Here is a 27,706-nt window from a genome sequence, read left to right on the forward strand (position 1 = left end):
TTCAAACACAGTATTTCAACAGTAGCAAGAGAGTCCAATAAGTATGCTACCATCTATTACCAGAAGCACGGATAGCCTTCCAAGACCAAAGTTCAGAGGAAACATGAAAGAACAGCATACCTGCTTATTTGCTTTAATGGTGATCTATGGATGCAAACTGGAAATTATTATAAGGCATGTCAGGCATAGCAATTATACCTGTTACAATAGAACTTAAAAAAAAGACCATTGTACCAACTAATTCATTTTTAACTAAGACCAAACAGAAGAAATGAGCTCAAAATGAAATCCCGAGCCCTCCAAAATACAATCTCAACTAAAAAAAGAAAAATGAAAACTTGAAATTTCAGCTGACCTTAAAATTATATTTTTTATCCCCACCATGTAACCTTCCATTGTAAATTATTAACGCACTTCACACGCTTACTTATACTCACAAAAAGCCTTCTGAGTTCTGAGGCTAGACAAACATTCAAAGGATTTGTGCAATCTGAGGGAAGGTAAGATTAAAAAAAAAAGGGGGGTCCTTACTGTGTTAAGAACTAGTATGGAAGAAACAGCGTTCATACCAATGACCATGCCCACCTTTTGGGTGCCTGAGCTAACAACACAACTCCCTGTACAATCAAAGGAAAAGAAGCTAACACTATTGAACTCCATACCCCCAGGAGGTGCTTCAGTAACACAAGTATCATTTGACTCATCATTTGACTCAGCTAATTAGACTTCTCTTCAGAATCTACAGTACATAGCGAAGAGTTAATAAACCAACTGTTTTGATAGTATATTCACCTTTGAATTTCTGAAGTAGCAGCTAAAACGCATCTTTAAGCAAGGACAGAAAGTTCTATTTTAAGATTTTTACCAGGGCTGCTGTGAATGTAATGCATACTATGTTAGGTCAGACCACAATGGCAGAGGTGGATGTTGGTGGTACGATAGCAGGGGTTGAATTTTCCCACAAGTATCTCATTACATTTTGTTCCCATGCAGTAGATGGCAGCAGAGAGGCAGCCTGACAAAATGGTGTCTGACACTGAAGTCCCTATAAAACAAAGGTGTGTCACTGAATTCCTTCATGTGAAAAATTATGGAGACCAAACAGTGGATGCGATCACAGTGAGAAAGTGGGTGGTATGTTTCAGCCGTGGTGACAGTGAAGCAAATGTGAAGTCATGTTCCAGACAATGCACAGCTGTCACATCACAAAATGAAGAACACCTCAATCAGCTCACCCATGCAAATCAGCTAATGGTGGTGACTACACTGAAAAAGTGTTTTGTTGCTGAGAATTTGCTCTATCAAACAGTGTTACTGTGCTCTTCGCATCTGTTGTAGTATCCACGGAAATACATAGGAAGCATTACTTTTGGAGCAACCTAAGTATCTGCCAAAGAAAACTCTCCATTGTGTATTCTGTAATCTCACTTTAAAATACACTGTTTTCCAAATATAACTATGAAAACATTTGTGAAACAATGCTAGAGAAAGCGATGCCAAAAAAATCAAGCAGACTCTGTAAAGGTTACAAAACTGTTTTTATATAGAGCAAGATAGATAAGTAGTTCAACCTGAAACACATCTTAAATCCACATTATTCATCAAGCTTCAAATCTTTCCTTTTAGGAATCAGTTTGAGAACATGGCCTGCAACACAGATGGCACATGTTCTAAATCCTGAAACATCTCTAAAGGAACTGTGTACAACGTCATTTCAAATGCCACACGATTTCTTAAGTCACACACTCGATGCTGGCCCTGTACTTTCCACAGATCAAAATGTCTTCTTGATTTAGGTCCTGAAACTGACGTTAACAGGAATGGAATGGCTTTTTTTCTTCAGAAATATAGACTGTGTTAATTAAATGTAAAAAAGTCACCATAGAAGTTTAGAGCGATTTTACAGTGGGCAAGGTGCTGATTTGCAGGTATTTCTTAGCATCTTGAATCTCACAAAAACAAACCCAATCCCTGTCTACAGAAGCTGAGTTTAAACAACCAAACTGTTAGATTGAAGTTTAGAAAAATGTTTCCAGGTCCTAATTAATTGTCTTCCTTTGATTGTCCATTAACAGTAAGGATAAGGAAAGGCAGGCTCTTACAAGTGCCTTCTCGAATCACAATTTAAATACCGGTCTCTGGGGAAAAAAGAAGTATTTCCACTGGCGGTTCTGATCAAGGAATAGGAACCAACAAATCAGTTCCCAGAAGAAGAAATATTTTCAATATTAAACCATTTTCTTTGAGAACTAAATTAACCAAGAAAAAATGAAGAGAAGTATCTTAACTTGAGACAACTGTAAGTTACTAAATCATCCTAGAAGCTGCATTACTGCTTCAAGCCAAAGGCAGTGAAAACCTGCAGAATAAGAAAAGCTAGATTAAACTAATTATTTCACATTTTAAAGTGAGGTATAATTACTTAAGAATCATTGTACCACATTTAAGGATCAGCAGATCTACAGGCATATATACCACAATTATGTATTTTTCTTAAACTTATGAAACTTTTATTTACCTTTAACAACAGATCTTGCTTCTCTATTTTTCCAAGTCTCAAAACATCTTATTTTGCCATCCAGACTCATACAACGAATTGAGCTGTCATTTCAGCGATTTCAAAATCACATACATTTATAAACCATTTTCTGTTTCCTTTTGATATGCAACCTTTGTAAGAAGAGTTGTTCAACTAAAAGTAAGAGGCTTCCACAAGAAATGAGCGAAAAATGTTTAATGCAGTTTTACAGCTACAAAAAGCAAAAATAACTACCCAATATTTCCTCAGAATCTTCCTATAAAATAAGCCCTCAGTGTCAGTACCTGCTAATGACTTTGAAAATAATCAAGTGGTACACCAAATCTCTTTTGAACGTATGCTAGGTAGGAACACCTGGAACTCCACGTACAAATCTGTCAAGTGATTTCAATCAGTGCCAGGAATGCGTGACACATTAAAAACATTGCATATGTACAAATGCAAATAATCACTAACGCACTCGTACAGGTATCAAGCAAGATAACAGAAAGTAAGTGAGAAATATACTGCAATGAATTAAATCAAGGTAATAATAACAACAGGAAAGAACTATAGTGTGCAATGGCATATGTCCTCTGTTCCCCAAAAAAGTAAAATACACTTCATGATGCCAAAAAATTCATACATGCACATAGAAAACATGCAGTCCGGTAACATAAATTACAATTTTGCACTACACAGACTCTTCAGAGTTCTGTTTTTAATGATACGTAGGATGAGCTGCATCTGAGGCAATCTTTTCCTTTTGTTAGAAGAACCTACGTCTTAAGGAGATGCAGCCTTCAATTATGTACGTACCTGAGAACCATGAAAATCTGCCTCGCCAAAATTTCTGATATGTTTTTAACAACCACAATAAGTGAAATGGAGTTCTTAGTATATCGTAATTCCAGTACAGTGAAAACCTCTTGCTAACAGAAAAAAAACCTGACGCCATTCTGATTGGACACAAAATCCTAGCTGCATCACACTGCGAGCGTCTTAGTGCCACACCCATAAGCTTTATTTGGATATGATCTGTTCCATGAATGAACTACCAGGCTTATACGATAAATCCACTTTATGTTAAATCAGATTTGTTGACTTTAAAGAAAAAAGCTAGAACAATTTTAAGCGTTACTAGCTAAGTCTGTGAAAATAAAGCATTCAGGTAACAAGCACTAATGTACATGAATAACCACCAGTTAAGAAAAATCATACAAACCCCTCTAATCTCAAGAGATATTTATACTCATGACTAGTTCATTTTCTCTCTGAGCATGTTTAAACTGACAGCGGATCTATTTTCTTCTAAATAATCTTGTAGGGTATTTACTCAAGTAAAACGTATGCAGTGCTTCTGTATATTCATAGTTGTGTAGGAAACTCAGGAAAATCTCACCTCACTTACTACGGTCTTGTCTGAACTTCTGAATCCTTTCAAACACCGTAAAATAAGTTCCTGAGCCAAGAGATCATTTTTAGTGTGTTCAATTAAGTGACTAAATTGAAAATAAAATTCAATAAAATATCATTTTTAACCTAAACGATACTTTAAACAGTTCTCAAATACAGGTTTCAGTAACAGTTTTGCTGAAAGCACAGCTACACAGTGCCATCTAGCAGTGATTAACAGTACAGCAGTTACTATTATATTAATACATTAAATAGTTTGTATAGTCCTTACTCCGTTAAGCATATTCCAAGAAGCCAGTCAAATGAGACATATAATTGCTGCAAGCAAACCTGAAGATAAATTTCGACAGACCAAAAGTGAAAGAAGGGGAGAAGGTATTTTAAAGACCTTTCTTTGATAGCTTACTATTAGTGCCAAAATGTTCTCTCCAATTTTCTCCATAGACAGTTTACTAAATTCAAAGGAAGAAAAAAGTTTTTTTTTTATTATGGAGCCTTGTAGAGTTGCTACATCAAGTCTGATATGAAAATTAAAAATTAAAATAAGTAAAAAAAATTTTTGATCTAATATTTGTCTGAATTCTTCACTGAATGTAGGAAGTTAAGATTTGTTTCTCTGCTTGTCATAACACTAACACTGTAGAAGCATCTTAGGCTATGCACACCAATAAATCCAAATTTGCTAGGACACCAAGAAAGAAATAAAGTAATTTATGCCTAAAGGACTGGTAACAAGACGGAGTCCTTACCAGATAAAGTTATACAAAATACCTACAGAAATCAGTGTACGAAACACTAAAATAATAAAAGGTTTGAGAAGTCTAAAGCTGTAGTTTCTCAATCATGTTTCAAATACTTCCCGTCAGCACAAGTAAACTGGCGCTAAATGAAAAACGTTGCCACCCCTTGCCCACTCAAGAGGTATACTCATGCCCTGTCCTCCTCCTTTCTCAATATATATTACAGATACACATAGATATTTGTTCAGGATAGCACACAAGCTTACAAAAAGACTGACTTTTCCATCTTGAACAGTTCTTTATCAAAGCCACCTCCCACAGACATTTTTTTCTTTCATTAGCATGCCCATTTTATTTTTAAGATATCAGTTATGGGAAGTTATTCGCTAATAGACTTTGATCTAGATTCCAGCTGTCCTGGGACCAAAGTTTGAAGGTTTCATAAACCATATATTGAATAAGGCATCAAAATAACAACTTTTTATCCTTTTACCAGAATCACACACACTAGATGAACAGACTAACATACTTCAATATTGATGTAAGTGAACCAGAGAACATCCAGTGAAGTGTAACAGAAGAGGTCAGAGATTTAGTGGACGTGAAGTATGGTAGAAGCTTTGTGGAATTAGGTCTATCTAGCCTAGACACAAGAAGCCTATAGGCAGAAGTGATAACAGCTTTCAAGTATGTGAAAGGTTGCTATGAAGAGGAAAGGAATCAGATGTTCTCTGTACCCACTGAAGAAAACAAAGGCAGCTGTGTGCATAACTCTGCTAAAACGAAGTTTACACATTTGAAAATACTCCAGGTAGAAAGGATAGTTGATCATTCAAAGGAGGTTACAAATTTCCTACCATCAGAGGTTTTTGACAATCTGCTAAAAACAAATGTCAAGTAACAGCCCAGCCTTGGAAAGCTCAGTCATGCAGGTGCCTTTTATCCTGTGACCTGTGAGAGACTAACAGTCCACAAGGAGTCTCTGCCAGTCATGAACATGAGCTTACAAACTACTCCCCACCTGGTGGTCAGGGAAAACACCACTTAACATTCCTCTTCTCACTTCCTCCGCATCAGTTTCAACCCCAGCAATGAACTCCATTTACTGTACCTGCTGTTTGGACTGTCTGCTTGAAAACAAGCAACATCAAGCTGATGTACTTCTAAATGATGAGTATTTCTCCCCAATTCACTGAACAGCACAAGTGAACCTTAGAGTCACCGCCATGTAAACATACTTCAGCCTCAATAAAGGAACCATCAACAGCAATTAAAAATACATGGCTCTAAGTGAATTATCATACATCTACAGAAGACAAGGCCGCTTCATTGCTCTGCATTGGAAAAGTCATGGATAGAACCAAAGCCCATTTGGAAAACACATTAGTTTTCCAATAAGCCATTTCTTTGGCAAAAAAACATGTCACAGCAAAAATGATTTGTGGAAACAAACAGTCAACATGGGTTCATGAGCAGAAGGTCCCGTTTAACTTACTTTCTTTTCATTACAAGGTCCTTCATCTAGTTGACCAAGGGAAGCCCACTGACACCTTTTTGGATTTCAGTAAAGCTTTTGATACTGTTTCTCACAGTATCATTCTGGACAAAACCTCCAGCATACAGCTGAACAAAAACATAATGCAGTGGGTGAGCAATTGGCTGATGGATCAGGTACAAAGCACTATAGTAAATGGGGTTACATCAGGCTGGTGGCCAGTCATGAGTGGGGTCCACAGGGCTCCATTTTAGGGCCAGTTCTCCTTAATGTTTTCATAAATGATTTGCATGCAGGACTAGAAGGTGTTTTTCACAAGTTTGTTGATTATATGAAATTTGGAGGAGCTGCTGACTCCATCAAGGTTAGAGATGCCTTGCAGGGAGATCTGTACAAATTAGAGAGCTGGGCCATCACCAAGCACAAGAAGTTTAACACAAGCAAGTGCTGGATTCTGCACCTGGAAAGGAGCAACCCTGGCTGTACATATAGACTTGGAGAACAGCCCTGCTGAAAGAAATTTGAGGGTCTTTGTTGACAGCAAATTGAATACAAGTCAGCAGTGTGCCCAGCCAGCCAGGAGGGCCAACAGTATCCCGGGGTGCACAAAGCATGGCGCTACTAGCCAGGTGAGGGAAGTGAATGTCCTGCTCTATGCTGAGCTGGGTGCAGCCTCACTTTGAGTACTATGTAGTGTGGTGCCAAAAACTGCATAAGAAGGACATAAAACTATAAGAGTGTGTCCAAAGGAGTGCTACAAAGATTATGAAGGGTCTAGAGGGGAAGACATATGAGAAGAGACTGAGGTCTCCTGGTTTGTTCAGCCTAGAGGAGTCTTTGAGGGGAAGCCTCATTGCAGCTTACAGCTTCCTTACAAGGTGAGGCTAGCACTGATCTCCTCTCTCTGGTGATCAGCAACAGACCTGAGGAAACAGCATGAAGCAGAGACGGGAGGTTCAGGTTGGATATGACAAAAAGGTTCTTCACCAAGAGGATGGTCGAGCACTGGAAGAGGGTCCTCAGAGAAGTGGTCATGGCTCTGAGCTTGCCAGAGCTTAAGAAGCGTCTGGACAGTCATCCTAGATAGACAGTCTGATTGTTGGGTAGCCCTGCATGGAGACAGGAGTTGGACTTGATAATCCTTATGGGTCCCTTCCAACTCAGGATATTCTATGATACATTCCTCTTCCACCCACATATATATTTTTTAAAAACATTTATCAACCTTTTTATCCTTTAGTTAAAAATTCTATCAGAGTTTTTCCCATGTTCTACTATAGCGTGATAAAGAATACTTGGATTGCTTCTTTATTTTGAGGATATGTTTAAACAACTAAGACAAGCTTCTTATTTTTTATTTTCTTGATAGTAAACTTCTAAAGCACATTCACCACTGATATTCTCCTTTCATCATTACCAGTCATAACTAGAAGTCTGAGTCTTAAGTAAATTCTAGATGCTCAGATGTTTCATCATCTGATGGTCTGCATCTTCACATTCTCAAAGGCAGATTAACATTAACCAATCCTAAGCGATTCCTTCAAAGCATTATAACAGCAAATGGAAAATTGCCAACCCATAAGCAAGCAACAGAATTTCAAGTCAACTATCACTTAGGGACTCAATTACAAACAAGCAAACTTCTACCCTTAAAGTCTGGCCAACAAAAGCTGAGGGTCCAAGATGCCTAATAAAATCAGCAGCCAAGTGATCTGTCTTCTATTAAATCATATGTCAAAAAACTCACTACTCTATACACCAGTGTCTTATACCAATCAACAGCAATGCAGTTTTGGCACGATTAACTTGAAGCCTATTTATAGCCATCCAAGACAAAGTTTCTGCTTAGCTTCTTTCTGTAAGTAAATTCCAAAGCTAGGGATTTGACACACAAGACATAAGCATTTGTCTTCTCCTTAAATACATGGGTCATTCCAAAAGTAATGCCTCCTGTTTATTTTCACAGAAACTACAACAGTTCACTCTATTTGAGAGAGCAAATTCTCAGCCACAAAACACTGTTTTTTAACATAGCTACCACCATTAGCTATACATCTTTGCCAGCAATGAACAAGAGCCTGCATGTCATGCTTCTAAAAATCTGCACCTGTAGAGGTGACCCACTGCCACTGTCGCCACTGCTGAAACGCACCACCCACCATTTCATTGTGCTCACATCTGCTATTCGGTCTCCATAAACATTAAGCAAGCAATAGTGAATGTCAATAGGAGCAGTTTTTTTGTTTTTTTGTTTTTTTTCCTGCATGGAGGAATTCAATGACACATCTTTGCTTCATACACACTTCCTTGTCAGACACCATTTTGTCAGACTGCTCCTCTGCTGCCATCTGTCATATGGCAATCAAATGTAACAGAATATTTACAGGAAGGTTCAACTTTTACTGCCACACCATTGATATCCACCTCTGACATAATAAAAATAGGATGCATTACTTTCAGAGCAGCCCTCATAGATGAAACCTCTTCCACAGACCCAACACTCAAAGTCTTAACTCCAAATGACAGCACATAAATGCTTACAAGACTGACAGATAGACTGATCTGCAGACACATCATTTCACAGCTAAGCATTACTATTTTAAAGACCGTATCAGAGAAGCCAGCTTAGTATCCAGAGGGAGCTTAAGTCATCTGCTCACAGGAACTATCCCACTTTCCACAACTGTTTGAAAAGAGAAGAAAAAAAGACACTGAAACAGGATAGGATGAGAAGGAAATTTTCTAAGAACAGTAGATATTGGTTATGACACTAACATCCTAAAACACAGCTTTACCATGCAATAGAATTGAGATGCAGAGACACTGTTTCTCTTATGGTGAACAGCCTCTGTTTCTAGTGTTGCAGACACCAAGTAATCACTGAGTTTCTGTGAAAGGTTAACAGCCTGTGTATAACTTGCTTACTATCAAAATAGTCCTCTGAGCAACATCTGCAGCAAAGAACAGAAGGATTGAAGATTCAACAGTTATTCCATACCCTTCACAAGGAGGATACAAATAGCACATGAACTTGCTCCAACTTTGTATCAGACTGTGGCAATTCCACCAGTACAGAGCACCCTCCCTGCAAATGTACTCCAGCAGACAGCTGGAAAATCTCCCAGCCTCTGCCAGGGAAATGTTGCTCTTGGCTGGCTTGCAATTGTCCATTATTTTAAATATCACTCATTGTAAGAGACTATGTAAAAATAAATTAAACTCTGTGGAAAAAACATACAACACCGAAGTTCCTGTAGAAGAAGTCAAGAGAAGTTAAATGCCCACCCACGACAAGTAAAATATATTTGCACGTGCCCAAATTAATTGTAACAAAATTCACAAGCTATGAGGCCCAGCTAAATACATTAACATTTGACCTAGGACATTAATTCACAGCAAGCAATACACTCCCTTAAAGATAAATAAGGACTAAATCAGATCTATGTACCATTTAGAATTTACTTGAATAAATTAAAAATCTAGTATTGGAAATGTAAGATAGCACTGCACTAACGACAATAGTTATCTACCTGAAATGTTATCACTAGTAAGCTGTAACATAATTAATTACTAATCTGCAACACCAACACCATTTGCCTTTGCCCTATTAGCTAAACTCAGTTTTACTGATGCTGTAGTTCTGCATTTCAACAGATAACATTCATTCTGCAGTCCCTATAATTTTGAGTGTCTTAGTGTAAAGCTTTAAGAGAGATGACATACAATTATTAAATAAAAATTAACCGCTAAATGAAAATAAGTAGGGGGTTGACAATTATAAAGAAAATCTTCAATTAATGTTTCAAGTAGGAGCCCTTATATAAGCTAAATCAACTTCCCTAAAGCAGACAGGAAGCAGGAAAGAGCTTCCAAATGAAATAGCTCCTCATGAATTCAACAATTATGAAACTTTATGAATCCTGAATCCATAACACAGACTCCTTGAAAAGGGAGTCCAACACAAAGCTTAATATGAACTACGAAGCAGTAATTCTCAGATAAAATAGATATTAAAAAAATAGACCTAACGTGGAATAGCCAAGTTATCAACTAAATGGATATAAAGATCAGAATATTGGCAATGAATAATTTAAATTAGGGCTGATTTAATTAAATGCATACAACTGCACTTTGAGTAATAATCCAGTGACCCTAAATTAAATCAGTAATATAGATCAACAATAATGAAAAAGCTAACTGTCCAACTTACTGATAAAAAACACCAAGCGCTATCAAAATACAGACGTGAATAACTGTGCCCCAGATCTGTACTCCTTATCCAATGCTGCCATCTCTTGGGTCCTGATGATATAGCACTAAGCATAATCTCAAAAGGTTTAGAGCTTCTGTATTTAAACATACATAAGTTTCAAACACATAGAATATAAACCATTTTATACAGTACCTTATCTTGATTTAACTACTGTACAACAGTAAAACAGTTAGATAAAATTAAATCAGAAGGTATTTCTGAACTTAGTCATGCCAATCAGGCCTGGGGAAATACTATGCTGTATCATAAAAAAAAAAAAGAAGTACACATGAACAGCGCAGATTATCTAAACAGTAGATGCACTCCAAGGATAGGGCTTTGAGAGAAGGAAAACATCTACAAGCAATTTTACCAGCTTCCCTGGTCACTGGACCTGTTTTGTATATCTGGGAATTGTCAGTTCTCTCATCCAAGCTTACATGAACATATCCCTAGTTGGCCATGATGAGTCACTAGGGAAATATAAATTACACTCAGCTCCATTGGAGGACAGGGGAAGAAGAGAAAGGATCAAATAAAATCCTTCTTACGATCAATGAGGAAAAAGACCCACGAACAAATACACACTTCATGTCTCAGTTCTGTTTAGATAATTTCTACTCCCTCCAGCCAGTCTTGCAACCTGCCAGCATCCATCAGCTATGGGCTCCTCAATACAAGAAAGACACGGAGTTGCTTGAGTGAGTGTGCTGAAGAGCAACAAATCTGGTGAAGAGACCAGAAAATAAGATGTGCGAAGGTGTCTGAGGAAACTGGAGTCATTTAGTCTGGAGAAGTGGAAACTGAGGGGAGATCTCATTACTCTCTACAACAACCTGAAAGGCAAGTGTCAGTCTCCTTTCTCAGCTGAAAAGTGACAGGATGTGAGCAAACAGTCTCAAGCTGTTCCAGGAGAGGTTTGGACTGGATAGGAAGTTCTTCACAGAAAGGGTAGTCAATAGAGAAATTGACTGCTCAGGGAGGTGGTGAAGTCCCCATCCCTGGAGGAATACAAGAGATCTATGGATGTGGCACTATGGGACAAGGCTTAATGTTGAGATGTTTAGTCAGGGTGATGGTTTGACTTGGTGATCTCAAAAGGTCTTTTCCCAACCTAGATAATTCTATGATCACAGGGCAATCCAGCCTATTAATACACCCTCAGGCCTGACAGAAAGAGCAACATAGGTTAATGGTCTGTACTTGAAGATGTGGTGCACTTCAAAATCATTTCAACAAACATTTGAAATTCTTATCAGCAACAATCCAGAAATTAACTCATCAGGCTTACCTTGTCACCACTGAATAACAAAAAGCAACAGCAACTCACACATGCACAGATACTAGCACTGCAATTGTCAGAGAAGCATTCTGTAAATATATCAAAAGATTCTTAATACAAAAGTTTCACAGCAGTAACTGACCATCGCAAATTTACAGAACTTTGTCCTTAGCACCCATTTTTCAAAAATAACACACAGCTAACTTTAATCTTTACTAGCAAATGAAACAGTAGCCAAATTATAGTAAAAATCTACAGTAAGCATTAGCCCTCCACTATTCCCAAGTCACCTAGAATAGAAAGACTTTTTCAAGTACTTCTACAAAGATTATGATCAAAATACAATCTTGCTCCTAGCTCTGAGAGTACACTGACAAAAATCTCTTTTATAAAAATCTGGTCTGCTCCTCTACTAGCTTCTGTAAGTTCTCTATAAATAATTACTTGTAGCACAAATAACTGTGAGACACGTGAAACTAACATCTGAGTAGAATGCGCTATATCACTTACATGACTAAACCGAACTTGCTTCATCACTGCTATTTATGCACTTACTGATTGTTTAACCATCTACTACACAAATACACTTCAGTTATGAGGATTCAAGTTACCAGAAGTTGATGCTTACCTTCTGTAATGCTATAATATGATGGAAAGTACATCAATAACAGCAGAGTGGCACAACCCTAGGCTGCAGCAAATAAGAGCAAGCCCAAACGCAGCAGCCATGGGTGCAGAAACAAAAGAAGAAAACCTGCTTGCCTTTGGAAGGCCTCTAGTAGGCAGGGCTCTTCAGCAAGATACCCTCACCCCCACTGCCAACCCCTGAATGAGGTCTGGGAAGGGGTGGATTCTGGCTCCACCCCTTCCGGTGGCTCAGGTGCATTGCATACATCTGAGCTCCCCTGGGTTGGCCCTGCCTTCCCACCCAGTGCTCAATCACTGGTTTAAGCCGTGACTTAGCATTTTCACTACACCTTCCACAGTTCAATCCATTTCAAATTCAGTCTTCTGTATTACAAGCAACTTAGTATTGCCAGAACTAAACTCTATTGCACAACCAGTACAGCACGTGGTCAATTTCTTTGCCACTACAATTAACCCTAAACATTCTTAAATTTAACTATAAAAGCTCTACACAAACATCACTGAACATACTGCACACTCAGAATTTACTTAGGCCTGCTCTCAACTTTCAGTTTCCAGGTCTGTGTCGTGAAAGATTATTTTAATCAGTTTAGATGGACCATGAAACAGATGAATCATTCCAATCTTAAGGGAGATAAGGAAAATAATACATACTTCATCTGATCAATTTGTAGAGGAATTGATAACGGCAGTGATACGTGAATCCATTAGGAGACGAAAAAAGTCTAGCTTTCTTCTTCTCTTATAAATGGAGCAAACATTTCCCAGTTTGAGTTCCATCTACTAACAGAAACAACACCCTCAAGACTATATATCCCACATAACAGAAACTTGCCTAACTGGAATGAGGAGTTGATACTGAGGAAGATGATGTAGGAAAAAGAAAAATCACCACAACGAGGTCATGTATCTTGCATTATGCTGCAAGTTATCACTACAAACTTTAGCCACGCACACGCTAGGAAGTTTTACAGGGAACACAGCACCAGTAATATACAGCTGCCAAAACCACAATTACAGATTAGTTTACAAGGTCTTAGGAAACACGGGTTGCTGTAGATAAGAACCACTGCATGACGTTGTATTAAGCCCAAAACGCAACAGAGCACCCCAGCAACTCCAGCAGAGCCACTGTCACTCCTGTTGCCTTACAGAACACTTTCTACTGCAGTGGGCAATACCTGTATTCTTGCCAAGGCATCTTAGACGACCACATTCATGTAATCCCATCTTTTCTATGTGCAGCAATTGGAAAGACAGAAAAGGCATTACAAAAGAGGTGGAAGGACCGGCACAATAGAAAGGCACTACAAAGGAAGGGAAGAAGATTGCTCATCCGTATCAGAAGATCCTGGGTTCACAGGAAAAAGCTCCACCAAGGAGGGATCTCCAGAAAGAGATCCTTCCTCACTGGCAGTCAGCCCTTAAATGAGGCCTAAGAGTGGAGCCAGTCTTCTGGTTGCACAGGTGAATTGCCTTCACCTGTGCTCCCAGGGCTGACTGGGTCTTTCCTCCAGGTGCTCAATCCATGGTTCAGGCTGTGACTCAGCAGTTCCCATACACTACACCACGATTGTAAAAGTTAAAAGGTGACATTTCATCATCTCTCCTCATCCCCTCAACCATCTCACTACAAAAGTTTCAGATTTCATTTCTCCTTGGAAGATGGTGCTTCATATTTTTTAACAATTATTCCAGCAGCAGTGAAAAACTAGATTAAACAAAACAAAAACCACCACATCCCAATCATTCACACATTGCCTGTGCCTGACAGAGCAGGATTTTCAAGCCCAGGCACCAAGAAACAACACAAAGCAAACTTGTGACCATCAACAGCTTAGAACCTCAGAAAACAGGAGATCATACTGTTACAACTACACAGTGTTAACTCAATTCAACAGTAGATACCGAGTATCTACAACCAAAAGCCCTTAGCATCCAATTATCAGCCAGTCTGAATCTGAAAAAGACATCTGCCACATGAGCAATTGAACTGGTGCATAAGGTTACTGAGTAATGCAAAAACCAAGCACGATTTGTGACATTGGAAACTGCAGGCAAATACTTCAGCAAGGGTATGAAACAACACAGGATTTACATCTCAGTTCACTTCTCTGCATTGCCAGGCTACTTCACATAGAATGACAGCGTAATAACTACAGAGATGTAAGGGAAAACTGAAGTGCCTCTCATCTCCAGAAAGGTCGTTTGGGTTATTTTGCGCATTCCCCCACACTCAGCCACCTCAAAAAAGTTCTTCTCCTCAACTGGCACTGCAAACAACTACTTGAAAAGTACAATCTAAAAGCAAAGACTAAACTTGAATTCTGATTGCTAAGGCTGCACAACAAGCACATAATTAGCAGCTAATAAGCTCTTGTCTCTTAGTTCTAGTTTGGGTTTGGTTTTTTTTGAAGCTATCTCACAACAAGAATGGTTCATACAACACCAAAACTACCCAGTAGTTGCCAGCTTGTTTTACATAATTCTTGAGAAGGGGCAGAGAACTGTTATCAGCAGGGTGGAAAGAGGAAGACCAACTGCTGATTCTTATCTGAATGCATATACCAGAAGCCTGCAGAAACCTCAGTCTCAATATCTCGTCAATGACTACACATGCCACAGAGAGCTTATTTTAAGTTAACAAACATACAGAATACAGTAACCTGTTCAAGAGGAGATTATATCTTTACTGTATATCTATGAAATAAATCAAAGACTAAAATGATTGAAACTTTACTCCACGGTGGAAAAGTACTTACAAAACAACATTTAAAAATAAAATAAACCATCAAGTTCTGAATTAAACCAAGAGACGGTATTTGAATAGTCTTAGCCTTCTTCTACACTTTCCACTTGGATGAATAAAATGGATGATGCAGTATGCTGTGCTGTATCTGTATGTTGTCATCCAAAATCCAAGAGTGGACAATTCAAGTAAGTGTGGCTTATGTAACACAAGGAACACTAGGCAATGCCTCTGAATACCCAGTTCTGAGGAAGAGCATCACTCCATCAAACAAACTCACAGCTAAGTTGTCCAACATAGAAAAAAGGCACCTTGGCAAAGACTAATGTAAAGTTGCATAAATGAAGCAGAACATCTGTAATAACCTAGTTCCTCTACGCTAAATGAAGGCAAAATTCCACTCCTTTTTCACTTCTGAAATCCCACACTATAGGAGGGAGAGTGTTCCACTCAAGCACTTATTTCTTAAAAACCACGTAGTGAGGATGAGCAGTTATTGGTTCAGTTTTGCTGAATTTTTATTAATCAAGATTTTTCTTCCTTTCTTACTGCTCATTCTTCCAGTATTTTTAATGCATTATTAGTTTTTGCTCCTCACCTCTTAGCAATTAGGATGGATCAGCCTAACCACTTGATCCATCAAAATGTATTCATGAACGTTTGGCCAAAAATCATTCATTCCACAGAAGGAGAAACCTACAGAAGCCAGTAAGTGTTAATACTTCTTTCCACTTCAGAATTCAATCACTTCTCAGCTGCTCAGCCAGCAGCAGTTTGCAGAAAGTGCTGTTAAGTGGTACACATACTGAATTCCCTTCCCTAACAATCACCTGTCACCAAGCACAGGAGAGTTCTCAGCTCACCCATTTCAGGATTTCTTTCTTCAGGGCCTATCTCAAAGGGAGCACACTAGTAGGTATTCAGGCATATCTAAACTATAGTGAGTCACCATGCCAAGAAACCAAAACCAGTTTCAGAACAAGTAAAGCCACCACAAGGTATATTATTTCCAGAACAAGCAAGTACCATGGCACAGCCCCAAGCTAATAGCAGCAGGTCTACAGTTTTTTTTTTTTTGTTGTTCCTCAGACTAACAGAATGGAGCTTTGTGTTCTCATAGGATTATATATAGACCACCACCCACCTTCACACCTTAAGGACAAAAGTGTCAAAAAAAAAAGTTCAGCTCTTCTGGCTTCCCTTTGCCTTTTGCAGAGCTGATGCATCTCCCAATCTTTCATCAATGCTGCTGTTATTGCAATAGCTATATATTGCAGATTCACACTGCACGCTCTCCCCTTACAGAGATCATTTTTGCTGTAAAACATTGCAGCACAGCCCTCAGTTTTCACCTTTGGATACAGCCACTCCTGAAAGCAACAAAAACTGCTTGTAGAGAGAGAACATTTCCGAAACAAATGAAAGGCAAGAAATATTTAAGTAATACTGGCTGTTACTGACTTCTTAATGGCAAAAAGAGATTGAACCCATCCTTTACAACATTGTTTCTTACCTTTGACAAGACTTAGTACAAAAAACATAATAGGAGATACTTAAAGAACGTTAGTAAACTTTGTGTCCGTAACATACTTACAGAATGTTGGTAAACTTTCCATACTGGTATTTCCTCTCTACAGAAGGGAGGGGTGCCTGATCATTAAGTTACGCATCAGATGCTAAAATCTTAACTACCATTTTGTCAAGAGCAAGACAGCAGCCTTTTGCCTCACTGCATACCTTACACACGTGATTGACCCCACTTTCTCTGTAGCTTCATACTAAGCATTGCTGTCTGCAAGTAGTACCTTCCATTAGCCTTCACTTATTAAGGCTCAAGAAAAACAGTCCTTACAGTCTCTCTCATACACTGCATGCTTTTGGGCCCTTGCATTGCTGCCCAAACTAGCCCCAAGCTGCAGCACTGGGCACAGCACTCCAAATGTTCTCACAAATACCAAATGGAACTGATGAGTCACTTTAAGCTAACATGGCAGGACACAGACTGTTTTGCTACAAGGGCACGTTGCTGACTCAAATTCAGCTTCTTGTCTACCTCAATCTGCCAAACTGCTCAGCTCACCCCTACCTTTAACACTTGGCGAGGTTACTCCAACCCCAGGATCCTGCATTTACCTTTACTGAATATCGTAAGGTTTCTACTAACCCCTTTTCTCCAGTCTACCAGGCAGAATCTGAAGAGAAGCACTGGTTTTCAGCCTATCAAAACATTTCTCTCTTTTTGACATAGTCCACTAGCTTGCTGAAAGCACATTACATGTCTTCCATGACCAGTGAAGGCCAAGCTGATACCTCATTCATAGTCTTACAAAAATAGCTGCCATAAATAATGATTTCTTGCAGAGCACTCTACTTGATAAGAGCGTATCCAATTCAGAGCTGAACTACTAATTAAAAAAATCGTTTCCCCAAAATAGTTCTGCATTTGAATAATTCAGGCTCCAGTTTCTACTTAGATAAATAGTGACAGATCAGTTGCAAAAACATATCCTGTTCAAGGATGTCATGAATTTATCAGAAGAAGCTGCAAATATTTTGTGAAACCAGAAATAAAATACTTCTGGTAAAATGTTTGGAAAGAAAACTTCACAGCCTTTCAGTTAAAGTAGGCAGTTTAAACGCAAGACAGAAAAACTTGCATCGGTGGATAAAATTTACATTCGTATTTCAATTTTGCCTAGTCATAAGCTATACAAAAGTACTTGGATAATAATTTGCCATCGAAACACAACAGCAGTGTGCTTTCAGCTTTAAACAGCTTTTCTTTCAACATTTTTTGCATTAGGGAGATGAAAAGTGGCCAGTGCAACGACAAGTTTGGTTGGATTTTTTTTTTTTTTTCCCAGTTTTGGTTTAGATTGGAGTGGAAATGAGACAAAGTACTTTACAGTATCCAAGGAAAAGAAGAAACAGCATTTTCATCTCTTTCAAATCTACAGGATCCAACCCTTTATCAATCCACCTCCATCACATTGACCATCCCTATAAAGGATCATTCACACAGAATCTCTCAACTCTGCTTCAGTGGCAGATATGCATATTGCTAAATAACTGAAAACACGTAACAAATTCACAGCTCTGAACGTTTACCCCAAAATCCTGGACTATGTGACTTTGCTGATATTATTACCTGTGATTTTGTATCCATATGCAGCTAGCTGTCCCGCCATATATTCACCATCAGAATTATTGTGAGAACATCCCCATGTACGAATCCAGATTTTCTGAATACCAGGAATCATGCTGTTATGTAGAAATGAATCAGAAAGGCAAGTTAAAAAATAAACAAGCTTCCACTTTAGAACTACTGAGCATGTTAAGTTAATTGCAATTCTCCAAATATATAGCATAAGTAAGTAAAAAGTAACAAATGCAGAACAGGAGAGTAAGGGCATCATGATTATTATCAGGGTAATAGAGCATTGCATCTGACTGGGATGGAGTTGACTTTCTTCACAGCAACCCACATGGTGCTGTGCTTTGCATGTGTGACTACAACATGTTGATTACACATTCATGTTTTAGCTACAGCTGAACAGAGTTTGCCTAGCACCAAAGGCTTCTGGCTCCCCTTGGGCATTCCACTGCAAGTAGACTGGGGTTTTCCATACCATGTGACATCATGGTCAGCAATAAGAACTGGTTAATTTGGAAAGACAGATTCTCACTGTTCTGACACTGTCTGGACATCAGTCTTCTGCGGGAGACTCCACATCTCCCCATCACCATTCCTTATTAAACCAGTTTCATCTGAAGCCACACATTTTCTTGCTTTTGCTCTTCTGACCCTCAGCCTCAGCCTGCTAGGGAAGGATGAGCAAGCAGCTGGGTGGGTAATTAGCTGTGGGCCAGGGCCAAACCACAGGAGTACCAGATAGAATTTTCAATTTTTTTTTTTTTTTTTTTAAATATGAGCCTGAATAAGCTGTCAATCACAGAATGGATGCAACTTTTCTTTTTTTAAGCAAGAGAAGCATTTCTTCTGAACACACTGAAGTTTTCAACAAAATACAGTTTGAGATTAGCCTTCATTCATTCCACAGATTCCCCCTCTCTTCCCAGACTAAAGCCTGGACTTTTAAAGGTAAAATTGCCTTAAAAGTCTATCTCAGGACAGCTTTTTTTCCAAACGAACTTAACCGCAAAAGACTAAAAGCACTGGAAAAAAACTAACACATACAAGTACCTAACAGTCTCAAAATAGTGGTAGAATTTCTAGCCACATTAAGGCTAAATCCTTGACTGTGTCACTTGAGTGAAAGTGACTGCTCTCTAATAATTTTTGTCTGTCTTCTACGGAACAGAGAAACCACTGACCTATGTCAGGACTCTAAGCCAGTTCTAGAGCAAATGCGCGGAACAGTTCCTGGTGCCATTTCACTGACCATAAGCATTTTGTTTTGTTTTTGCTATTGGTTTGTTTTTTAAGAGTTGGGTTTTTTTTGTTGTTTTTTCTTGCTTTTGAGTGGACTTATTTTTTTTTGGGGGGGGGGGAAGGGATGGTTTTTGTTTTTAAATAGAAGAGAACAACATTAAAGAAAGTTTCTTGTGCTGTGACAGTTTGAGTGACACAAGTTACTTCCTTAAATTTTGCAATTTTCTCAATGGATCAGATAAAGAAGGAACATGCTTTGCAACTGGGATTTGAACATCTAACTGCTCTAAAGGTAAGTCTCATACACGTGAGTTCTCAAGCAGGCTCCTTCACTGCAAGTATCATGCAAGTTTCTGACTACTCTGCATAACACTTCTACACAATCAAAGCAGAATCATGGGAAATTTCATGCATACGAAAACATGATTAGATTGTCTGCAACTAACTCAAGTTTCATAAGCAAAAGGAATCCTATATTCAAACAAAAAATCCAAAAGGCAGGACAGAAAATACCTTTAAGAATTTCTGGGGTTTGGGTTTTATTTATCTGGTTTTAATTTAACACATATAGACTCACTTTTACTATGCCCTTCCCCTTGAAAAATAGGGGGATCAAGGACGATAAATGCAACAGCTATAGCAACTAACTTCTCTCAGTAATTGCCAATATATTTCTGTACATACTCATTACTGTCAGTAGGTAATAAATTTAATCTCATTCTGACTTATTAAGCATCAGTTTGTCATCATTCTCATAATTTTGTGTATATTTCCCCATTCTAGATGCCAAAAGACTACTACAGGACTGAAAAGCTGAGCTCTTCAGAACAATTTAAGTAATTAAATTGAAGCAGACAATCTTTCAGTAACAGTTAAGAAACAGGACCCATTTATTTTTTTTTCAGTCTGATTACTTCATTAATCAGTACTTCCATCACAAAGGATCACAGAACAGCTTAGGTTGAAAGGAACCTTAAAGAGCATCTAGTTCTATCCCCCTGCTATTGGCAAGACTGGCACTCACCAGCTCAGGCTGCCCAGGGCCCTAACCAACCTGGCCGTGAAAGCCTCCAGAGATAAGGCATCCACAGCATCTCTAAACAACCTGTTTCAGTGCCTCGCCACCCTTTGAATAAAGAATTTCTACCTAACATCTAATCTAAATTTCCCTTATTTTAGTTTAAAGCCATTCCCCCATGCCCTATCACTATCATACCATGTAAAAAGTCAGTCTCCCCCTTTCTTACAAGTTGCCTTGCAGTACTGGAAGGCCACAATGAAGTCTCCATGGAGCTTTCTCCTCTCCAGGCTAAACAAGCCCAGCTCCCTCAGCCTTCCTTCATAGAAGAGGTGCTCCAGCCCTCTCATCATCTTTGCGGCCCTCCTCCGGACCCTTTCCAACAGCTCTATATCTTTCTGGTGCTGGAGGCCCCAGGCTTGGACACAGTACTCCAGATGGGGCCTCACAAGCGCTGAGCAGAGGGGGACAATCACCTCCCTCTCCCTGCTGGCTACTGCTCTTCTGATGCAGCTCAAGATGCAGTTGGCTTTCTGCACTGCAAGCTCACACTGCTGGCTCACGTCCAGCATTTAATACACCAGGACTTCCAAGTCCTTCTCTGCAGGGCTGATCTCAATGACCAGTCTGTACACATGCCTGGGATTGCTCTGACCCAAGAGTGATCTCTACTGAAAACTTACCTAGGGCAAGAAATTTGCTTAGGGGTTTACTATTCATTACCACTACATTTTATAAACACTATTCATTCTTATAAAGTATTCAGATTTTACATTTTGAGATAATGGGAACTTCCACCTTATTTTTATAATTTGACAGGGAAGAAATAAGCAAGTCAGATCTAATAGCAGAATTTACCTGTCATGTGGGGGATCATCATCTGTCTGAGTTCTTTGCTGTGAACTACGTTTCCGCACTTTAGGAAAAACATTCTTTCTTACAAATCGCCAGTCACGGGACTTCAAATCTTGTGCCGACACAATATCTTCAATATCTTCAAGCACTGAATCACAGGCAGCAGGCATCTTTCAGAAACATTAGAACAGACAGGAGTTAGCAAGCATTTGGACTCAAAGCCAGGTTCAAGCATCTACTGTATGCACCCTCACACAGACCGAACTATTTCTGCATATATCTACAACAGAGCATACACATGAGGGATATTCAGCACACAAAGACAATCAATTATCCAAGTTATTTTCTGATACTGTCTTCTCCCAAGATCCTTCAGGCAGGGAGAAAGCTACAAAAGATACATGTTTGTTTTGGTTTGGTTTTTTTTTGGGTGGGGTCATTTGCTTGTTTTTTTAAATCTGTATCTTTACTTCTAATTCAAAAAGCCTGTAGCTTCTCTGATATCAGATATCCAAGACACTAGCGTTCTTAATCACATCAGGCATCGTAACACAATGAGTTTGTGTGAGAGATACTTCACTCATATCATATAAGAAGAATTGCAGACACAGTGTTCGTGTGCCTGCATCACAGATTGTTGTGGGCCTTTTATGTGGGTGCTGAAAATAGGCACACAGTAGTTCAATATGTCTTCATAGTGCATAAGAATACAAAACAAACGAACTATTCCTAAAAATCCTAAGCCCACAGGCCTTACATTTGAATTCATTCATTCAGCAATATGGCAAAATCAAAACTTCTGCCCTCAGGTACAGGATGTTAAACAAGAACACGCAGATAACATAAAATATTATGATCTCACTAGTGTAATATGCTAAAACATCATTAAAAATAATTCTATTTTCCACAAGAAAGTAAATAATTTGGAACTTTTGCACCTTCTCATTGGTAAAGGTATTATACAGATGTATATAAGTTTGCATTTATATCTATACAAATATATCATATCTCCTAGTAAACTTCAAGATCTAGATCATTTTTCAAAAAGAAAAATGGTGATCCATTAAAGTAAGCTATAAAAAAATTCTGCCTTAAACACCACAATTAATTCTTAATCAGAATTAAGTCTGATTTACCATTGCAAACCTGGTCTAGTACGTGTTTCAAGAAATCGGTTCACTAATGAAATTGCACAAAGGCATTTCACAAAAATTACAGAGAAAATAAAAAACCGTTCTAGTAGACAGTGAGAAACAAGACAAGCAAGGCTTTAATTTCTTTAAAAACAGATTTCAGGATCTGAAAATTCAAGTTACTGGTCTATAAGATACATCCAGGTTTTGAAGTTGAATAATTCAGGAACGTAAGATGTAGAAAATCTGTACGATTTTCCAGTATGAGTACTTTTGTCAATCTTGCAAAATATACATTTAAATGGAACTTCACACAACCCAAACCATTAAACCCCTATATTTAACATGAAACAAAAGAATAAACCGATATCACAAACAGGATGCATTTGATATTAAGATAGTTAATTATTTAGCATTCTTGTAGAACAAAAATCCCAGGATGTTTACATAAATGCAGCGAAGTATTAAAAAAAGAAGCTGTGAAAAGCCTAGCAATAATGAATATTGGAACAAGTAATTACTGTAAAAATTTATTGAAAGAATTCCCACGCAGAACAACCGTTAAGACTGTAGAATTCTCTTGGGTTAACATTACTGAGTCAGCATGACCATTAAACTACAGACATCTAGCTAAAGAAATAAGTTATTGTTTTTCTCTACAAGCATTTTCCATGGCAGACGTTTAAACTAGACAACAGAATGGAAATGGGGCGAACAGAAGTTTCTGTTTAGATAAAACCTAGCTTCAGAGATCGACTGGCTTCCAAATTCACTCTGTTTTCTCACCTAGGCACATGCATACTATCTCTCTGGGCAAATACTTAATGACAGTAATATACATTTTAAAAGAATATTACTTTTAAAAGGAATAAGCTGAAGTTCTCTGCTTCAATTCTAAATTGAACGCAAATAGGATTTTACTAAAGTTCTGATCACTATTATGTCCAGAAAAATGTACAAATAAAGGGAAAACATGATTTTATCTAACAAACTAAACATTCTTTAAGAAACTATGCTGAAATACAGGTAAAGAAGTCAGATACATGCTTTTTAAAGGATCTTACAGGAACAGAGAAAGAGATGGGAGGTAATTATTTGGTGCCTCAAAAAGTAACAGGATTCAAAAAACTACTCCTAAGCCTTCAATACAGATTTGTTGTTCTGGTGAAAACTACACTGAGGGTAGACTTTCAGTTATTAGCAGGGCTTTACACAGAAATGCATACACTAAAAAGGAAAAAAACCCAAGAGGTAAGTTCATACGGTGTGTAACAAACAGCACAGCATAATTGCTCAGGCGCTGCCTCACCCCAACATACAAAAGCTTCCCCCCAGGCAAATCCCACATAAACTTGTACCCCCACTCCAACTCATGATGTAAGAGCAGAGGGGAAAAAGAGGTGAAACTCCTTACACTGATTTATATCACTAACAGTACATACAAACATGTAATGCAATTAACTAAACACAGAGAAGGAAAAAACTTTTGGGTTATTGAGTTCGTTTTCTTTTTTTCCCTTCTCTCAATACGTATCTGATATAATGGAACAGATCACAGCTTGACATATTTCAGTGGCCCACAGAAGAAAGAACACAGACAAATTAAAATTCATACCCTTCTAAACAAGGTCTAAACTCTTCTGGACAATAATCCTGGGGAAAAAAAAAAGGGATACAGCATGAACAAGCAGAACTCATGGACAGAAAGCCCCACTTGCTGCTGTCAGTGTTGATTAAGCACTCCTCCCCCCATGGAAGTAGCCTGTCTCCTGCTCTGACCTGCTGAAAAGCTACAGGTGAGATGGGTCACAGCCACTGGCAAACCAGAGCAGGAGCCACACGCTCCCTGTCCTGCCCTTCACACAGACACTACATTTGATGTTCTAATATTACAGCCCTGTTTCCATGCGAGTCTGATGGACTTACATTCTTTCGGACTTCTCTTATTCCAGATTTTTAAGTCTTCAAACAGGAGGGTAACACTTGGAATTAAAGGAGGGGAAGGGACAGACCAACAAGAACACAATGCCATAAGTTTATTTCCTTCAAGAGCTTGGCTAACAGTACATCTTAGTTAAAAGCATTCACAGGTTTTTATTAGTACTATTACAAACACAGAGTTTTGCTAGAGCAGATTACCTGCCCCCTGCGCTATCTGCACATGCATGCCCAAGACCTCTTATAGAATCATAGAATCCTTAGAGCTGGAAGGGACCTCTGAAGGCCATCTGCTTCAACTCCCCCGCAATGAACAGGGACACCACAGCTAGACCAGGCCGCCCAGGGCCTTATCCAGCCTCACCTTGACAGTCCGCTCCGTACCAACAGGCGCCTCGGGTACAGACCCGGGCTGATCCCCGCGCTTACCACGAGAAGAAAACGGTGCTGCTGACGCAAACCGGCCCAGTGCCGGGAGAGCCCTCCGGACGAGCACGGAGACCGGCGGCTCCTCCTCGCCACAGGGCTGGCAGCGGGCTCCCCGGCACCAGGTCAAGGGCAGGCCGCACGAGGCCGCGCCTCCCGACCGCTACCACTGCGAGCGGACGCAGAGCTCCGCGGACAGCGCAGCGCCCACCCCCACCCGACGCACAGCGCCTCAGACAGACCGCGCCATCACGGCCCGGGCCGCACAGCCCTCCGCCTCCGCGCGGGGCGGGGCCGCTACGGCGGCCGGCAGCGGGCAAAAGAGCGCAAAACGGACGGGTAGCGTTGGGGTAGCCGAGCATTCTTGCATCTATGTTTTAAACATGAAGCTGCTCCCTTCAGAAGGAGCCTTTGGAATCTTTGTTTCGCTCTCCAGAGAGCAGGCTGCAGCTTCCCTCAGGCCGGAGGGAAAGGCGATGAAAGCCTCGAGTGTGTTCCATAATAGGCCCATTGGTCTCCTGGCAGATGAAACTTGGCAACTCCTCACCGCGAATATCGCTTCCTCTCCTACTCTTTTTTTTCTTAAAAACGGTGCTTATTTTATGTCACGCTTAACTGGCAACAATCTCAGGCCTAAAAAAAAAAAAAAAAAAAAAAAAAAAGATAATGACAAGAACAAAGTAATGGGGGAGATTTGAAGAGGAAAATTGAGAGAGAGAAACAAGCACTTCATTTAAACCAGGCTTTAAGAACAGACAATTTTAGGCAGGACTGAGTGCTATTAAAATGACCGTGGCCATTGTTTAAGCTTAAGGTGCACCCCTCTTTCTGATTGCTCCTTGTTTAAGTGCTGGAGTACTTCTGAGGTATTGTCTGTGGGAGGGAGGGTGAGTTCTGCAGCATTTTTAGCCCAGAAGAGAATGGAAGAAAAACATCTTGAAATCAGGAGATGCATTCATCCATTTCAGACACCTTCCTTCATAGTACAGCCTAAGAAGTCCCTGGTATGTCAGAAAGTATCTGTATACACAGCTACATTAGCATCCATGCCTGTCTGCACAGATGTATGTATTGCCAATGTTAGTGCTTTAACTGCTTCCTTATTAGGTTAATGATGTTCTTCCTTTTCAGTTTCCTGTGTTCGTTTTTTTTTCTTTTTATTATTTCATTTGCACTTGGTGAATGAAACTTTGTTCTGGGAGTGCTGTGCTACCCCACAATGACCTGACCAGCCAAGTGTTACCCCTCTGGTTAAACAAAACTGGGCAAACATCAGCACTGTTCTATGGATGACTAGAGGACCAGAGAACGGATAGGCTGTGAGACCTACCCAAAATCTCCAGATGGCCAAGACTGACAGAACAACGTATATTAAGGGGAGACAGCTCCAAGAGCAGTTCCCAGGTAGGAGTAACAGCAGCTGTCCACAAGTCCTGTACCTGGTGACATAAATAGGCCATGCTGATCAGTTTCAGCATGATCCAGCAGAGCTCTTACTTTGTCCCACTGCCAGGAATTGATAATATCAGGCAGTCTTTGTGCCAGCACAGTCCTGTTGCATCCTAGGATGTAGCCACAACATGGAGGGCACACTGTGCTTTTGAAACTCACAAGTCTAAAGTGCTTTGTAACAAACTCTTAAAAACCAACCAAGCTGCAAAGAGATCTGTGGTGGTGCCTCAGCAGGTGGCAAGGGAAACAGATGACTGCAAGAAGGAAGCTTTTCTATATCTACCTGGGAAGATTACTTTTTAAGCAGCAGCAGCTGGCAGCGCAAGACCCAGCCCTGTCCTTCAGTTAGCAGAGGATACATTGTTGTTGTTCTAGAGGACCTCACTTACCAGCCTTATGAAAGGGAAACAGTCAGCTGGCTGGCTGAGGGCCCAAATTTTGGTGACAAACTTGTTATCTGATAACTAATGTGCACTCTGGGCAGTAGAGTAGGTAGGAAGGCAGGCAGGAAAGAAAATGATGACTCCTAAAGTTAGATACAAGAAATTAGATTTCTTTCTTCATTCCTGCAGTTCAGGAGAATCTAGCCCCTCGTGTGTCAGCAACACTCAGTGCCACTTGGAATTGACAGCAATGCTCTTTTTTTCCTGTTAGATAGAATCCTCACTATAGGTTCAAGGGCATTTTGATTGAGAAGTGACCCTCCCCAGGAACAAAATACTCTGTAAAGAGCAGTGTTGTTGCCTATCAGTCTAGTTTTCACAGATGTTGCAGAATCCTTTTCCCGTTTGCCAGCAGCCAAGAAACGCAGCACTCGTAGGCCACAATAATGCCTACACTTGAAATGAATATTTGCATGCTGAGTAATGCTGAGGCACACTGTGTTAGCTCAGGGCAGCATAAAAAAAAAAAAAACTGTTTTTTGTTGTTGTTGTTGTTTGTTTTTAACCTGCAGCTAAGCACAACTCAAGCTTATAAAGCAGATACAGAAAGCAAAGTCAAGAGGAGAGAGAATGATGAGAAAAATGGCAATCAGAAGCAGACACCGGGGAAAAATTAAAAGACGCTCATGGCAGCTGTACAACAAACTGAGAATGGGCCAGGAAACTATGACAGGATAGAAAGGATAGACAGGATAGAAAAAGGACATTTATAGTAATTACTACTGTAAGTAGAGCTTAGAGAAAACAGTCCTCTAGGCCTATTATTATTTCTTGGGAATTCAGAAGAACAGAGGATCTTCTCTGTAATCATCCCTTCAGTATTAATATGTATGGAGATTAGAGAACAGATAGGTAGATAAAGAGATAAAAATCATCGCCTTCCCCTTGTGCACAAGGAAGAAAATACATGACCTGCTCAGAAATGCAGTATTTAAGCAAACATACATG

General features: G+C 39.5%; 1 protein-coding gene across 4 annotated transcripts in view; it reads right to left on the reverse strand.

Moving 5' to 3' along the window:
- Nucleotides 1–25,131, reverse strand: part of CDKAL1 (CDK5 regulatory subunit associated protein 1 like 1) — a 390,780-nt gene extending 365,649 nt beyond the window's left edge. Inside the window, exons 1-4 of one of the 4 annotated variants that reach the window (XM_021389318.1) lie at nt 24,867–25,131; nt 24,115–24,152; nt 21,370–21,536; nt 18,249–18,361 (exon numbers count right to left, since the gene is read on the reverse strand). In XM_021389318.1, the coding sequence (XP_021244993.1) occupies nt 18,249–18,361; nt 21,370–21,536 (280 nt within the window). In that variant the 5' untranslated portion in view covers nt 24,115–24,152; nt 24,867–25,131. Of the gene's footprint in view, nt 1–18,248; nt 18,362–21,369; nt 21,537–24,114; nt 24,153–24,801 lie in introns of all 4 variants that reach the window. The other 3 variants (XM_021389317.1, XM_021389320.1, XM_021389319.1) reach the window with 3 other exon arrangements.

This window comes from Numida meleagris, chromosome 2 (assembly GCF_002078875.1).
Source record: "Numida meleagris isolate 19003 breed g44 Domestic line chromosome 2, NumMel1.0, whole genome shotgun sequence".
In the NCBI taxonomy this organism is placed as follows: domain Eukaryota; kingdom Metazoa; phylum Chordata; class Aves; order Galliformes; family Numididae; genus Numida; species Numida meleagris.